The 15,238-nt window shown below is 52.9% G+C and overlaps 7 protein-coding genes across 7 annotated transcripts; 6 read left to right on the top strand and 1 right to left on the bottom strand.

The window, feature by feature from the left end:
- Positions 1 to 3: 3 nt before the first annotated feature.
- Positions 4 to 1,567, top strand: CCOS01_08285 (uncharacterized protein; the record flags this gene model as incomplete). The annotated part of the gene is made up of 4 exons (XM_060456446.1): positions 4 to 335; positions 402 to 608; positions 663 to 906; positions 971 to 1,567. 4 exons carry the CDS (start codon positions 4 to 6, stop codon positions 1,565 to 1,567), a joined length of 1,380 nt encoding a protein of 459 aa, XP_060312720.1.
- A 1,811-nt stretch (positions 1,568 to 3,378) lies between these two features.
- On the top strand, positions 3,379 to 4,164 carry CCOS01_08284 (uncharacterized protein; the record flags this gene model as incomplete). Its single annotated transcript, XM_060456445.1, has 1 exon — positions 3,379 to 4,164. One exon carries the CDS (start codon positions 3,379 to 3,381, stop codon positions 4,162 to 4,164), a length of 786 nt encoding a protein of 261 aa, XP_060312719.1.
- A 583-nt stretch (positions 4,165 to 4,747) lies between these two features.
- CCOS01_08283 (isotrichodermin C-15 hydroxylase) lies at positions 4,748 to 6,553 on the bottom strand (the record flags this gene model as incomplete). Its single annotated transcript, XM_060456444.1, has 4 exons — positions 4,748 to 5,107; positions 5,212 to 5,500; positions 5,564 to 6,111; positions 6,167 to 6,553. The coding sequence occupies 4 exons, from the start codon at positions 6,551 to 6,553 to the stop codon at positions 4,748 to 4,750; spliced, it is 1,584 nt and encodes a 527-aa protein (XP_060312718.1).
- Positions 6,554 to 7,857: 1,304 nt separating this feature from the next.
- CCOS01_08282 (zinc-binding dehydrogenase) lies at positions 7,858 to 8,865 on the top strand (the record flags this gene model as incomplete). The annotated part of the gene is made up of 1 exon (XM_060456443.1): positions 7,858 to 8,865. One exon carries the CDS (start codon positions 7,858 to 7,860, stop codon positions 8,863 to 8,865), a length of 1,008 nt encoding a protein of 335 aa, XP_060312717.1.
- Positions 8,866 to 9,434: 569 nt separating this feature from the next.
- CCOS01_08281 (uncharacterized protein) lies at positions 9,435 to 10,727 on the top strand (the record flags this gene model as incomplete). Its single annotated transcript, XM_060456442.1, has 5 exons — positions 9,435 to 9,557; positions 9,623 to 9,645; positions 9,698 to 9,814; positions 9,919 to 10,475; positions 10,525 to 10,727. The coding sequence occupies 5 exons, from the start codon at positions 9,435 to 9,437 to the stop codon at positions 10,725 to 10,727; spliced, it is 1,023 nt and encodes a 340-aa protein (XP_060312716.1).
- Positions 10,728 to 11,264: 537 nt separating this feature from the next.
- Positions 11,265 to 11,873, top strand: CCOS01_08280 (uncharacterized protein; the record flags this gene model as incomplete). Its single annotated transcript, XM_060456441.1, has 3 exons — positions 11,265 to 11,316; positions 11,416 to 11,570; positions 11,799 to 11,873. The coding sequence occupies 3 exons, from the start codon at positions 11,265 to 11,267 to the stop codon at positions 11,871 to 11,873; spliced, it is 282 nt and encodes a 93-aa protein (XP_060312715.1).
- A 319-nt stretch (positions 11,874 to 12,192) lies between these two features.
- CCOS01_08279 (acyltransferase) lies at positions 12,193 to 13,705 on the top strand (the record flags this gene model as incomplete). The annotated part of the gene is made up of 4 exons (XM_060456440.1): positions 12,193 to 12,449; positions 12,518 to 12,761; positions 12,829 to 13,277; positions 13,345 to 13,705. The coding sequence occupies 4 exons, from the start codon at positions 12,193 to 12,195 to the stop codon at positions 13,703 to 13,705; spliced, it is 1,311 nt and encodes a 436-aa protein (XP_060312714.1).
- Between the last annotated feature and the right edge of the window lie 1,533 nt (positions 13,706 to 15,238).

Genomic DNA, 15,238 nt, shown 5'->3' with positions numbered 1-15,238 from the left:
GACATGGGATCTCAGTTGAAGTTCCTCGCCAAGTCCGAGTTGGCCCTGGATGCGCGGCGAGAGCATCGGATCAACGCCAACTCTTTCCAGCAAGATGCCTTAACGACCTTTAATGGATGGCAGTATACCTGCTTTTACACTCACAAAGATGCAACAAGCAACGTCCTTTTCGTCAGCCTTGCCCGGCGACCCATCCGCGACTCACTAGGCAGCTGGGAGACGTTGACGTTTGAGGACTACGAGCAGACGGCGGATGATGGGCACAACACTATCTCGATAGGAGTCTGTGCTGGAGACGGCACTATTCATGTCTCCTTCGACCACCATTGTGATCCGTAAGCCGTCCCACAGAGATCGTTTCTATTGCATGGAGCTTGGCTGATGACTCTGACTTTGTGCAGCCTGCGCTACCGCATGTCAATACCAGGCGTGGCGACAAAGCCGGAAGCTCACGATTGGAAGACCTCACTTTTCAGTCCTACTCACAATCAGCTCCCGGGATACACACGCACAGGCCAGTTGGGAGTCGAGAAACTCTTCTTGGAGACGACATACCCACGCTTCATCCGCATCGACGATGACCTTCTTCTGAGCTATCGCATTGGGATGTATGTAAATGGAAATTGTGTGCAGCAACGAGCTTGAGACTGACCGAGATGCAGTGCGGGAGCGGGCTCCGATCACTTATTCAAGTACAGCAGCAAGGACCAGTCATATTCCTATGTCGGACAATTCCTTACCGGCGTCAATAACAACCCGTACATCAACGGCATCTCATATGCCAACGGGTGCATTCATGTATCTGGCACGTATCGCGGTTTTGTATGGTACGAAGGTGTGGATGACCCAGAGGCGCGGACGCACACTGTCCAAGCTGGACCGAATGGACCAGAAAACAACCACAATGTGCGTGGAACCCATCCTACCAGAGGACGAGTCTTGTGCAGAGCTCGACTGACTTTGGGTTTAGCTATTCTATGTGAACAGCGACGACGGCGGAAAAACATTCAACAACACAAAGGGCGAAAGGCTAGCGAACCTCGAAGTAGGCGAGACCGTATACCCCAACAGCGAAGGACTCATTGTCTTCGACATCCCAATGAACAACGGCATCCTAAACCAGGAGGCGCAAGCGGCAGATGACGAAGGCGGGTTCCACGTCCTGAACCGAGAAAACGAAGTCTGGATACACTATTACCGCAGCCCAGAGGGGCGATGGAGACGCCACGCGTTGCCCGCGGACCTGCAGCCGACGCGGACTGGAGCGCGCGGGGATGTCATTGCTTTGCCGGGCAAGAAGACCGTCGTCTTTGCGCTTCCGGGGAATCGAGACGATAAGCTCACCGTTCTCGGCGCCAGGTTGCCCACTCAGGCTCAGACAGGGGCTGCGGATGAGGAAGTCGCGCTGGAATACCGCACGCTTTGGCAAGCGGATGGGTTCTCCGGAGAGCCGCAGGTCGAGACGTTTGAATCTGGGTCGCAGCAGGTGGTTTCGATTTACACACGAACCGAGGAAAAGGAAAGAAGAGTGGTGGTGCTGGACTTTGCTTTGGAGAAGGACTTGTGATTTTCCTCCATATTCTCCCAACCTATCAGGTTCTACTATTGTCAATAGGTAATCAAAACAAATCACAAACTGGGCCTATTCAAGTAACGGGAAATCGCATGAAATTTGTGCTGCTTGATTGTGTCTCTGAAACCGACAATCTAGACGCAACATGACGTTGGGTTGCACAGGCGAAAGAAGGAAACACCTGAAAAGTTGGGCGCCGTTTGCCCCGAAAGCGCAAACGGGCGAGGCGGTGTACTTTATTGGACTGAAGAAAGCAAACATGGTGGGCCAGCGCGCGATAGTACCTGCGTGGGTGAGACAATGGAGGAGATCGTCATGTCCGAGATCTCTCTTTATCTGCGCCAGGATAGTCAATAATATTGAGTCGAAATCTTTTTCTCCCAACTTGCAAGTTGCGGAGACTCTACAATGGGAGGCAGCCGGGAGGTATCTGGTGGCAACGTAATGGGGTGCTTCCCCCATGATTGAGCGTCGGACTCACCAACAAGTCCACCCGTATGTCGTGCTTGAAGAGACGCACATGAATGGGATACGGCACAGGCGAGGCGAGCTTGAAATCATGACCCAATGGCTGTGTTCCACGACCGATGGGCTTCCAATCCTCGGGCCAGAAATCTCATACCCCTCAACTTCGACTACAGTGGGCAGTACAGGCTGCCGTCCCCCGGCTTGGGAACAAATCGAAGAGAAGAGCGAACAAAACCATCCGATCCTTGTCTTGCGCGGCTTGTTCGCTGGCCAGCCACCAGGAGTTTCAGAGACTCTGATAGGCCGCGGGTGGTGGGTTGCGCATCCCGCTCCCTCTCTCAGTCTCCTCTTCGAGTCTCTTTTCGTATCAGCCACGGGCAACCCCCGGCACTCGTCCGGGATTTTGCTTTTTGAGCCCCGTTCCGCCAATGCCGCGCTACTGTGCCTGACCTCGTGTTGGTGACCCGACAAGGCCAGGCCCGGGACCAATTATAGCGCACGAGTAGCCAGTCAAATCCCCTGGCAGCCCTAGGGTCCTCCTCGCTTGGTCTGGTTTGTTGGTTTGTATGGCTTTCCCAAGGGGAAAACACGCGCTCTCCAGTCCCGAGGTCCCCTGTTCCTGTTTTCTGTTGCGGATGTTGCCTGACACTTTTTGGCGAGCGAGGCGTTCGTGGACAGCCCCAACGGCCGAATCACCACAGAGACAGTTGTCCAGCCATCCTTTTCGAACGTTCAGTACCCTGGCTCTGGAATAGTGATCCCACCCCGATAGGCATGCCTACCACCTTGCTCTCTGCCCATGTTCGCTGCTTGGAGTTGGAGAGTCCCTTGACGAGTCCCGCATCCGAACTTTCTTTCCTCGCTTCTCATGCCAAGGGTGGCAGGCATGGCGTGCAGAAGAATCACCTGCAGGCCTTTTTTTCCTGCGGGATACGGTGAGCGAATGCCGTGTTCCTGGCGTTCCTGCGCAATCATGGGACTAGCAACGTCTTGCGTCCTGAGCTGCCGGCGTGGGTTATTGTCCTCTTGGGCAGCTGCATGTTTTAAATAGAATACCGCTTTTTTCGGCCGGCTTGCTATTCGTAGTTGTTCTTGAGAGGGAAGAGGTAGGCTTGGTTTGCTACGTGTATATACAAAGCCTTCCGGTTCCCCCGCGAGCGATCGTCGCACATAGATTTTGAAGCGGTCAAGAATTTGCGCACTCATCCCACTTATTCTCGCCCGTCCACACAATCGTTTTCATGGACGTACCACGTTCGCTCTAATAACTAGAATATTAATTCTGTCACTCGCTATATCGCAACGGCGTACCGTCGTTTAAACAACCAGCACACAACATGATTATCCCTCTACTCAATACGAGATCCGGCGCAAAGACCGAATCCGATCCCGTAGCTACCGACTTCACCGCCGGACCGACCACCGGCGGCGGCCCTAGCCAACAAACTCTCATCATCGTCTCCACAATCCTCGGCTCCGCGTTTCTCCTCGTCATCGCCATCGCAGTCTACTGCACGATAACTCGTCGCCGTCGCAAGAGGGAATTCGCAGAAGAGTACAAAAATGCTTGTCTACGGGACCCAGATCTCACGTGGGAGGAGTACACCCGACGAACAAAACTCACGCAATCACGCATTATGCTGGCCGAGGAGGAGTTGAGGGACACGATCATCCGCAAGTCGCTACAGAATAGGTCATCCGTCACCGTCACACCCGTCGCCGGCTTCACCGCCGCCACCCCGGACACACCCACCGAGCCCGTCTCACCACCCGCCAGGACACGATCTAGGACGTGGCATGGGCGCAGCAGATCCAAGACGAGCATCGACGCGGAGGAAGGCGAAGGATTACTCATGTCTCTTCGAGGCGACTGGACCGAGCACGAAGCGCGCGTCGAGAGGACGTGGCAGCTTCTTCACAAGAAGTACCCCACGAGGCGGGTGACGCTACCGGTGGAAGAGGAGTCTGGCGGTCCGATACGGCCGCCTACGATCCGGTTGAAGACGCCGCCATTGCTTTCGCATCCCATGTTCCGGGGTTGGAATGCGGAGAACACGGTGAAGCACTCGAGTTTACCGACTTTACCGACTGAGTTGGAGAAGATGAGGCCCACACAAATTTGATGGAGTAATGTATCAGGAGTAATGTTCATGTCTATAATGTCTACGACGTATTAACGAATAATGGAATTGGCCCGGAGTTGGTCCAAGGTGGCGTTTGGTCACGGTATATATGGAGGGTCTAGGTGACTGAGATATCAACAGAACTAGGCCGTAGACTACAAGATTTGAGATCTTGAAAATTCAATCGCAACATTTATGGAATGGTCTCTGAGAACGAAACGATTGAACTGATGCATTATTCCGAATATCGATCATCGAATCGACAGTCATTATTATGTGGAATTAGAAGCAACAAACCGATGCTAGGAATCAAAGCCCCATTGATGGCCTAGTGGTAAGGATCGCGAACGCTATTACCAGTCCAAAGACAGGCCTAGTCATAGTCCGGGCTTTGGACAAGGACTACTGCCGTAAGAAAGTGCCAGTAATAGGGTCATGATGCCCCTCACTGCGGCAAATGCGATTGAGAATCAGCAGAAGGTTCGAGGTTAGAGAAAATTGTATTCGTATTCCCATTCACGGTTGCCTCGTCGCTAAAGCTCGAGCTAGCGTACTAGAGGTCTCCCGAATTTGATGACTCCAATCACATTTGAGTCCTGGCACTAGCAGTGACCATCAGAGGTCCTGCCAGATCACTCACCCCCACGCTTATCAGCTCCGGCAAGACCCCGTGGAAGCTCCCATTCGCAGCAAGTCCTCTCTCCATAGGATCAGCTAGCTGAATGTCAAACTCGCGCAGCAAGGTGCTGGTCAGCTTGTAGATGTTGGATTGTGCCAACGTCTTGCCAAGACACTGGCGACCACCCAGGCCGAAATGCATCAGGTAACGGGCGCGCGCAGCTGTCTCTGGTTGATCCCACCTTGACGGGTCGAAGACGCCGTGGTCGTCGCCCCATACTTGCGGATTGTGATGGAATGCGTGATTGCATACTGCCACGGATGTCTATGACTCACAATATTAGCTTGATGAATTCACCACTGTGAGTAGCTCGTTAGGCAGAGTAAGTTTCTTTAGGCGAAGTCTAAAGAACATTAGTTCGATCTTACCCCTTGTTTGATGTGACGGCCCGCGACCATGATTCCTTCGGGAGCTGTCACACGTCTCGCCAGCGGCATCGTAAAGACAGGGGTTATACGATAGTTCTCCTTGACACATGTCCGAAGGAATGGTAGGGAGCTTGCTACTTCTGTGATTGAGTAGGCATCTTTCCCGTTGTCTAGAGAAGTCAGGTTCTCGTCCACTTCCTGTACACACTTGCTAAGTGCCTCTGGGTTGTGTAGCAAGTTCCAAAAGAGAAGCGTCGTGGTTGCGCTGGTTGTGTGCGTTCCGGCAATGCTATGAGTTGGAGTCAGCATGAGCCGTTTGTGCAAACTCCCGCGTGCCTGAAGTTGGACCTACATCATTCCGAATGCCTCGGCCTCCAGATCAACTCTTGCAATCTTCTCTCCTGTGTCGGGATGTCGAGCTAAGATGAGACTGGTCAAAATGTCTTTCCTCTGCACCTTACCCTTGTTCTCGTCTTCTTCAACCTCCGCCACTCGTCTATGGACACACTCAGCCGCTAGCCCTGCACACTTGGCCCGTCCCGCGAACAAATTCTGCAGACCGGCGCTAGGTATTCGTGGTAGCCATTGCTTGAGGGTTTGCGTCATGGCCGGCCACGCTCCCAAAGTCGAGCCCAGAAGCGTATGTGGGATGACGGGCGGTACACGAGACTCGTCGCCAGAGGCCTGGACCCCAAAGGAGCGACTAAAAGCCAGCTCGCCTAACACGTCAATGGTGTAGAAGTGCAGGAGCTTCTTGAGATCAAAAGCCTCTCCGGTTTTTGCGAATCGTGCGATCTTATCACGCAGGATCTTGATGTTCTGGTCCAAATACTGTTCCATGCCCTTCACGCTGGTGATGGAGAAGCTGTGTGACATGTGGCGTCGCCTGATTGAGTGTAGCTAAGTACACATTAGTCCAAAGTTTGTCGATTGTGTAGAGGCGTATCATCCGTACCTCTGTGGATCTCATGCCAAAGATATTTGGGGTCTTGGAGCCGAAGGCATCGTAGTACTCCGTCTTTGGCATCCGCTGGCCACCCTTTTGATACACCAGAGGGACGACCTCTTCGGCAGTGATGCTCAACTTGTCCGGCCCATATCTGACGAACTCACCGTACTTCTCGTGAAGCTCGGTCAAGTTGTACGGTTGCTTTAAAGACAGGAACTGATTGACCTGCCACAGATCCGTGACAGATGCCCAGAATGGGCCTGGATAGCCAGCCAAGGGGTGGAGGAATCTCTGATAGGCAACATAGATCACGGCGCTAGTTACCGCGAGACCCAAAAGGAATCCTGAAAAGGTAATCTGAACATAGTCTGAATCAAGTATGGAGGATCTCATCTTGTACTCAGCGTGCCCAATCGTGATCTTGTAATTTGCAATGAAAATGATTGAAAACGGGTGTGAGGAAGTGGTGCTTATGATGTAGCTCCGGCCCCGCGTTGACGGAGGATAAATACCGTCCGAACCGCATCTGCCGAACTCTCCCCGCACCAATACTCCCGATCAATCCGAAACTCGCGGTAGAGCACTCACTGAAAGCCTTACAATTAAGTGAGTCCAAAGTCGGGGTAGGTTGATGAGGGGAAGACAAGGATATTGCTTCAAAGATCGAGCATAGACCCATGCTTCGCTGGTTCTGGTCGACGTGTAAAAGAGGCGGCTTTTCCTTGCTAGCTAAGTATTGTCAACTAAAGCAGTGTTTGGTCTATACTTAATCCATTTGCAAGTTGAAACTATGGAAATTCCCAACACCATGCACGCTCATATGTGTCAGTGATGTGGTTGTCGTTGAGCAATACCCACATTTGACCAACGTTGAACGTTAAGTTTAGCTAGCATTGAACAGTGTTTCGATCACGGGAGGAAAAGGATAAACACACCCCAAATCAAACCCGACAACTCAATGAGACTCGTTCCATCATACCACTGCATATTGACCTTGGGTTGAAAGTGAAGCTCTCAAAATTCCAAAAAAATGAAACCGACCTACGTAGGGATCGAACCTACAATCTTCACAGTATGACTAGGGAGCCGAAATGTGACGCGATGCCATTTCGCCAGCAGGCCTGGTCGATGGAATTCCGGCTGAAACGGACGCTCATATACCCCATCTAACCGACGAGCTTGGACCAGTCCTGTCCCTGGATCTCTGAAGACAGCTGCATGTAAGTGGGCTAGCGAGCAGTCGGGGCTTCATAGCTGTAACCTTGTCATGTAAGTTACGATGATGCAGCAGCTCTAAAAGAAGAAAGAGACTAATTGTTGAGGCTGACAATCTCCTTGGAGTATCGGCGAAGGAGCGAGATCTACACCGGCAGTGCGCATGCGGGTGTAAGACAAATCATGCGGACCGCTCCGTGTGCCGACGGACACCCGCTGACTGCCGCTTTTCGGTTGGTGCTGAAGCCTGCCGGCATGCCGTCGTCTCCGTTCCGCATCGCAGAACATGAGAATGGTATTTGTCTAAGTGCATCCGAGTTTAGCAATGTTATGTTGATAAGTAAAGTAAGCCCTGGGTATTCTTACATGTCTTAAAAAGTCTCCCGCTGTTCTCTTTACCTTGGCTCAGGCGTGTGTTTCTCCAACTCTCCAGATTCTAATCTCGTCAAATCACCACCACCATCTCTTTTCTAGCCGCCACAATGACGAGCATCCGCAAAGTCATCATCTCACAGTACGGCGACGTCGACGTGATCAAAGTAGTCACAGATGTCTGCCCTCCACCGCCCCCCGGCGAAATCCAAATCGCCACAGAATACTCAGGCTTCTCCGGCGCAGACGTCAACATGCGCAAGGGCATCTACCCCTTCATGAAGAAAGCGCCCCTCACACCAGGCTACTGCCTCGTCGGCACCGTCCGGGCTCTCGGCGAAGGCTCCAAGAACTTTCAAATAGGCGACGTCGTTGCCGTCCTGACCAAATACGACTCCGAGGCGGAGCTCGTCAACCAGCCGGAGAAGTACTGCATCCGCGTGCCCGACGGCGTGGATCACCGCCAGGCGACGGCGCTCATTTGCGACTGGAATACCGCGTACGGCATGGTGATGCACTCGGCGAGGGTGTCCAAGGGCCAGCGGGTGTTTGTGCACGGGATGAGCGGCGCGGTGGGGTTCGCGCTCATGAAGCTTGCGCAGCTGCAGGGGGCCACGGTCTACGGTACCGCAAGCCAGCGGAACCACATTGACGTTCGGCGCGAGGGCGGTATCCCGTTCGTATACAGCGACAAGAACTGGATGAAGGAGATGAACGCCCTGGGCGGCGCGCATGCTGTGTTTGACCCGCTTGGGTTTGAGAGCTTTGACGAGAGCTACTCCATTCTCGCGGAGGACGGCACGCTTGTTGGGTTCGGGAATAACAAGGCTTCGCTGAACGAGGGCGCGCCTCCTCGGAACCCGACGGGTGCGCTGTTGAAGCTGTTCGCGAGAAACTTGAACTTGTTGACCAAGAGGAGCACGACTTTCTACGCTCTGAACAGGGACTCTGCAACATATGTGCCTAATGTCACGGCGTTATTGGATATGTTGAGGACGGGGACGATTACGGTGCCAATCAAGTGTGTTTGGGACATGGAGGATATCCAGACTGCGCATCGGCAATGGGGTGGTGGAAGTGGTGTTGGATCTTTGTTGATCAAGGTAGCCAAGAACTAGGGTCTGGCAAGAGGTTATCAGGAGATCTTGTCTTTGTTCACGACTCGGAGTGCGTTTTTGATATTGGGGAGTTTGGGTAGAATCTACAGCCGTAGTGCGTAAATGGCCTCGTTCTTACACAAATTGTGTTCACTTTTGTCGGAGAGACCCATAGAAGCAATTGGATGGGAGGGATACTTCGGTACTGTGAAAACCATTATGAAGCTTCTCAAAATGGAAATATTCGCCTCCATTCACAACCTTCCGTTGGGAGAAGGTTTCGGCGCACCCACGTAGTGCCCGGCCCTCCACTATCCGGATTTCGGCCCCGCCATCTTAGTTTACGTTCGACTGATGTCGCAATTCAAAACAGTCAAGATAGGCAAGATCCGATAGAGCCGGTGTTGGATTTATAATACAAGTTCTGGTATTTGTAGAAGGCTCCTGAAGGGAAAAATTAAAGTGAACATTGAAGGTGTGAGATCATCATCTTCAAGTCCACTGGTTCTCGGGAAGAACTTCCGAGGTCTGCCAGATTGCAGCCAATGTATTATGACATCCGCATAGCTTACTCTAATCCCCAAGTTACGATGTCCAGGAACAAGGCTGCTTGGCTGACACGTGCAAAGACCTACCCACTCAAGGTCGACGATGCCCCATTCCCGACTGCCGGACCCGGTGAGGTCGTCATCAAAAACGTCGTGACTGCTCTGGTAAGCAATGTGTCTCACTTACGTCTATTACTACTAAGGATCTTTCTCTGACACCCTAGCAATAGAATCCTGCCGAATGGAAGATCCAGTAGGTAATCCGTACGATTCAAATTAGGATAATGATGCCTGACATGGCTCAGAGATATGGGCATCATTGTGCAGAATTATCCCACCATTCTTGGGGCAGACGCGGCAGGCTTCATCGAAGAGGTTGGCGACGGCGTGACACATGTCAAGAGAGGACAGCGGGTCATAGGGTGCGCCATCATCCCCTGTCTATGAATGCGTTGCCCCCGGCGAGACTAACCTACCTAAATCATTTGGTCTACTGTCAGTCAATCTTCACTAACACCATGGGTAGGTACTGTACCGGGCTAGGCAAGCAGAACCACGAATTTGGAACATTTCAGCTCTACAGTAAAGCAGACGCGAACCTCATCTCACCCATCTCAGATGACATGAGCTTCGAAAGCGCCTCAGCCCTACCTCTCGCCATCGCAACAGCCGCGGTAGGACTCTATAAGAAGCAGCATCTCGGCCTACCCCTGCCATCTCTCAACACTCGCCGAACGGGCAAGACGATCCTCATATGGGGCGGTGCATCGTCCGTAGGAGGCACCGCAGTGCAGTTGGCCGTCGCATCAGGGCTCAGAGTCGTTACCACGGCTTCACAGCGCAACTTTGACAAGGTATTGGAGCTGGGCGCCGAGGTGGTTCTGGATTACCACTCTGATACTCTTGTCCACGACGCGCTGAAGGCGTTGTCTGGGGCAGATCTTGTCGGCGTGTACGACGCGATCTCGGGCCCAGAGTCGCTGGGCCCCATTGGTGCTATCTTGGATCAAATTGGGCGACGCAGGGTCACTGTTGTGTTACCAACGAAGGGCGACTATGGGAAGAACGTGGAGATAAGCATGAGTAAGTTGGCTCCGAATGCCATGGTGAACGAATGCTAATCTTTTTGCAGTGACTGCCTATCAGATAACACAGGATCCAGAGGAAGTGCAGAATCCCGTGTGGAGAGACTTTGTCCCTGGTGCTCTCAGGAATGGCCAGCTGAAGCCGAAGCCGGACGCCGAGGTCGTTGGCAAGGGACTCGAGTCGATCCAAGCAGGACTTGATGTGTTGAAGCAGGGCGTATCTGCTAAGAAGTTGGTGATCCAGCTCTGAGACTACTCACATGCAAAAGTAGTTATTGGCCTGTTCTTGTTTTACTTATCTGCATGAAGAGCTTTGGCGGCCACAAGCAGCTTCATGCAAGATGCAATTGAGTTGATCTCATCTTTCTCCCCTGAAACATGAAGGTTGACACTAGTGCAAAGGCATGAAATTGTTCAGAGGAAAGAAACATGTATCCCTTTGAATTCCTGGTTTCACATGTGAATAAGCAACGCAGAAGATGAATCAGTTGGTGTTCCGATCTGCTTCTGTTGTGGATGAAAAGAGACCTTGATGACTTTCCTCATCGTGCTCACCTTGATTGCCGCCCTCGGTGAGGGTCAGGTGAACAGGTGTGTCAGATGGGAATAGCGACGGCGGGATTGGCTCGGTCGACGCCGATCTTGAAGACAAGCTATGAAAACAAGTGGAGACGGAGCGGAGGGACGGACTTCGGGTTGGGAGATGATCCATGTCATCAGTACATGGCACGTGCCTCCACCAAATGCAGCCAATTGTGGAGGGGGAGCCGTGCGTGCTTGCCCCGCCATGGAGCCATTCCGCATGTCGCAGCTGCAGCAGGCAGGCAGCTCCCACTTTGGTGCTTTCCCATGCTGACAGTCAGGTTCCAGGCGCAGGCGCACTTTCTCCGAAGCAGCCGGCACACCGCACACCGTCAGACGATGACATACCACCGCAGTACGTACCGTGAACCCCTCCATTCTCCAGATTCGGCCCAAAACCAAGGCCAAGGCCGTGAGCTGGCTGCGCTCGGCCGATGCTGCAGACTCAAACCAGTTACCAGACCAGACCAGACAAGACACCGGACCATGTCTCTACCGCAACTCTGAGTCTGTACTGTGTAGATTCTTTCCCTGCTGTTCGTTGTGTTACCTCATGCCCTCCTCCACTTTGAGCAGGGTACATACTCCTTTGACGCCTCACCAAGCCTGTTTGGATAGCTTCAAAGGCAACACTCTGCCGCCCATTTACCGCCTCATACCCTCGTGCGCGACCTTACCTTGCTCGACCTAACTATCTGACCATCCCTACCCCGACCTAACTCTGCTGGCCGAACCACAGCTTGACACCTTCAACCGCGATGACGCCGTATGCATAGCAGCTTCAAACTCCTACAAGGCACCCAAGCTCACCTAACCCGTCTTACGAACATCGACACTCCTACCCTCGACTTCCTTTTCTTCCAGCCTACATGCTGACGAACTTCGAACTTTTCTCCGTTGCCCTGCCCTCTCGGTGGCACTGATCGACCGTCTCCTCCCCCGACCCTCCGACCCCGCCGCGCCAGGCATCACCCTGGCTGTCGACTGTCCAGCTGCTCGTCTCACATGCTAGGTCGCACGCGACGTCACGGCCAACTCTTTCACCACCGCGCAACGAAGGCCTCGTCCCTAAGAAGCCCTGAAGCGATATCCCATACGTTTCGGGTGGTTTCCATCCTTCCGACGCCATCCTCATGCCTCTTGAATCTCCCCTTCAAGGCTACGACCGAACGAATAATCCCATAACCGCCATCATGGCGATCGACGTCCACAAAACCGATGCGAAAGGCGATGCGAAGAGCGATATCAAGGTTCCTGCGCCAGCTCCCAACGCGGGCTTGGTCAGAAAACCAAGCGATCCTCATCCGGCTGGTCGCGTCAAACACAGCCTAGTAGTGCAGGTCCTTCGGGGCTTCTCGTTCGGCGTTTACTTTGCTGCTTGTTGCCTTGCGTACGTTCCCCACAGAGCTGCTTGGTCAACCTTTGCGACAGCGTTTTTCTAACATGTTTCGCGCGCAGCATCATCACGACCCAAATCTTGGGCGTTCCACTATACTGGGCGAATCGCGACATGTTCTACTCCTACATGGCGCTCACGAAGCAGTCCTTTGGCCTGACTATCACCGCCATGACCCATATTTGGAGCAGTACTACCATCAGAATAAGCGGCGATGCGTCGATGAACGGGCAAATCCAGAAGACGGCGGACGGAAGGGTCCAGTTCAACTTCCCAGAGCGTGTGGTGCTCATCGCGAACCATCAGGTACGATGCACCTTGTCTTTACCACAGTTGTGATGTGGAATATGGGGATACTGACGGTGCTGGATAGATCTACACCGATTGGCTCTACCTATGGTGGGTGGCCTACGCGAACTCTCCGAGCATGCATGGCCACATCTACATCATTCTCAAGGAATCTCTCAAGTACATCCCCGGAGTTGGCGCCGGCATGATGTTCTACGGCTTCATCTTCATGTCGCGCAAGATGTCGACCGACCAGCCGCGACTCGCGCACCGACTTCAGAAGCTGAAGAAGCAACACGTTGGCGCCAACGGGAATAAGTATCTCGATCCCATGTGGCTCTTACTCTTCCCCGAGGGTACGAACTTGTCCACCAATGGTCGCAGGAAATCGGCGGCTTGGGCCAAGAAGAACGACCTTAAGGATCCCGAACACGTCCTGCTGCCCCGGAGCACAGGCACGTTCTTCTGCTTGAACGAGCTGAAAGGTTCGCTCGACTACGTTTACGACTGCACAGTCGCGTACGAAGGAGTTCCGTAAGTGAAGGCTTCTCCACGCATTCGTTTGCAACATTGTACGCGACACGTACTGACAGCATTCCAGCCGTGGCAAGTTTGGCGACCAGTTCTTCACCCTCACTAGCACCTACTTCCAAGGTCGCCCCCCCAAGTCCGTCAACTTCCACTGGCGTCGCTTCCGCCTCGCCGATATTCCTCTGGACGACGCCAAAGTTTTTGACACTTGGCTGCGCGAGCAGTGGTACGAGAAGGACGCCATCATGGAAGAGTACCTGTCCACGGGACGCTTCCCTGCGAGCCAGGACCTCAAGGGTGGCTTCGTCGAGACGGAGGTCCGCTTGAAGAGCTGGATCGAACTCGGACAGATCTTTGTCGTGCTCGGCATTGCCGGCCTCGTTTTGCGCATTGTCGCCAACTCTATCACTAGATTCGCTTCGGTTCTCTAGAGCAGAGGAGCATAGCTGCCTCAAAAGACCCGAAGAATCAGTCCGTGTTTGGGGCTATCTTCTGTTCATTGGCGATTGGTTACAGGTACATGAGCTGCGGCAAGGTTATCATCAGAAAGGCTGTGACTTACGGTAGCGATTGAACTTTGGGGCATGGGAGCTTCGGCTTGAGTTTGACGGCGTCCTTGGAGTATCCGGCGTTGAGCTCTTCAGATTCCTTCTTTGATACGAGATACAAGCTACAGTGCATCATCTCCATCAGCCTTTACCCTCATTGTGATCGTTGTCCCTTTCCATCCACATCTTTTGGTAAACTCGAAAGACTGATGCTGGAGGGCGGATTTGCGCTGGGGCAGATATCTTAGCTTTTGGTTAGTACGTGTTTAGGTCTGCTTGGTCCTTTGCTTTACTGAAGTGGTGCGATAGGCCATGTCGGTCGCCATACTCATAGCGCTACGCGGCACCTTCATGCCCGATCTACGACGTACCCCTCCAATATGTACGATGGGAGCAGTTATCTTGGCATCTTTCGCCGTAAAAAGTCGATGAGGCGGAGTCTTGTGCTTGGGTCGGTCTGACAACAAATATGAGAACTATTTGTTGATAATTTGCGGTGGGTTTGAGAAGCTCGAGATGTCCACCAGCCTTAAGGGACTCGTGGGTACGGAGAGGCTCCCTCTTGAAGCTGGGCTAGGCGCGCTCGGTCTATCATAATAGGGTCTTGTTCAGTTGGATTCAAGGCACCATGAGACGAACATCATGTATCGGACGGTGACGGCCTTCTTGTGCATGTGGTATGGGTGGCACACGAGGATGATGAGGTAGGCGGTTGGAAACCTACGTTTGGATATTAGGCCGTTGATCTCTGTCAATACACCCTAGGCAGAATACATAGTACTAGATGATCAGACTTTTCAATGACTGTTGGGGAAGAGTGTCTGAGCGCGAGGCAATGCGTCTCTCTAGGTATCTGGTAAGTCCGTAATGAAGCCGCGCTATCGGTCGGGAATTTCGAGGCTGATGGACTGGAGGGCTGTAACCTGCTGGTGAATGCTATTTCAGACGGAAGCAAGGCCGTTCCGGCGTACCCGTGCCTCTAGCAGTCAAGTTAACAGTCCGAATGTTACCTCGCTCAGTGAAAGGTGCGGTCTGTAGCTTGAAGTAGTGGAAGCTGTAAAGGGGGCCTCATTAGGCCTGCCTGCACATCACTCACTTGTAAAGAGCTGGCCTGTTCCGTGGGCAGTGATGGCAATGCCTTCCAATCGGGCTAAAGAGGACAATGCCATGTTGCTCACAAATGATGCCTGTCAAACATCCCGATCTTCAGCTTGGTTATACAGAAGTAGCTAGGCCCTACCCAGGTGACCTTTCCTAAGTACTGCTTAAGTTACATGGGCCTCTTATTTCACGAAGTCGCTGGTCGAGGTACACTCAAAGAAGTTTCTGGAGGACACCATGCCAGCGAATACTTTGACGAGTACACCTACGAGCTTTCATGTGCTGAGTCTCAATAGCTTGGCAGCTGATCAGTGA

Source organism: Colletotrichum costaricense, assembly GCF_030867565.1.
Source record: "Colletotrichum costaricense strain IMI 309622 chromosome Unknown Scaffold_8.1, whole genome shotgun sequence".
Lineage (NCBI taxonomy): Eukaryota > Fungi > Ascomycota > Sordariomycetes > Glomerellales > Glomerellaceae > Colletotrichum > Colletotrichum costaricense.
This window is presented reverse-complemented; position numbering and strand designations above follow the sequence as displayed.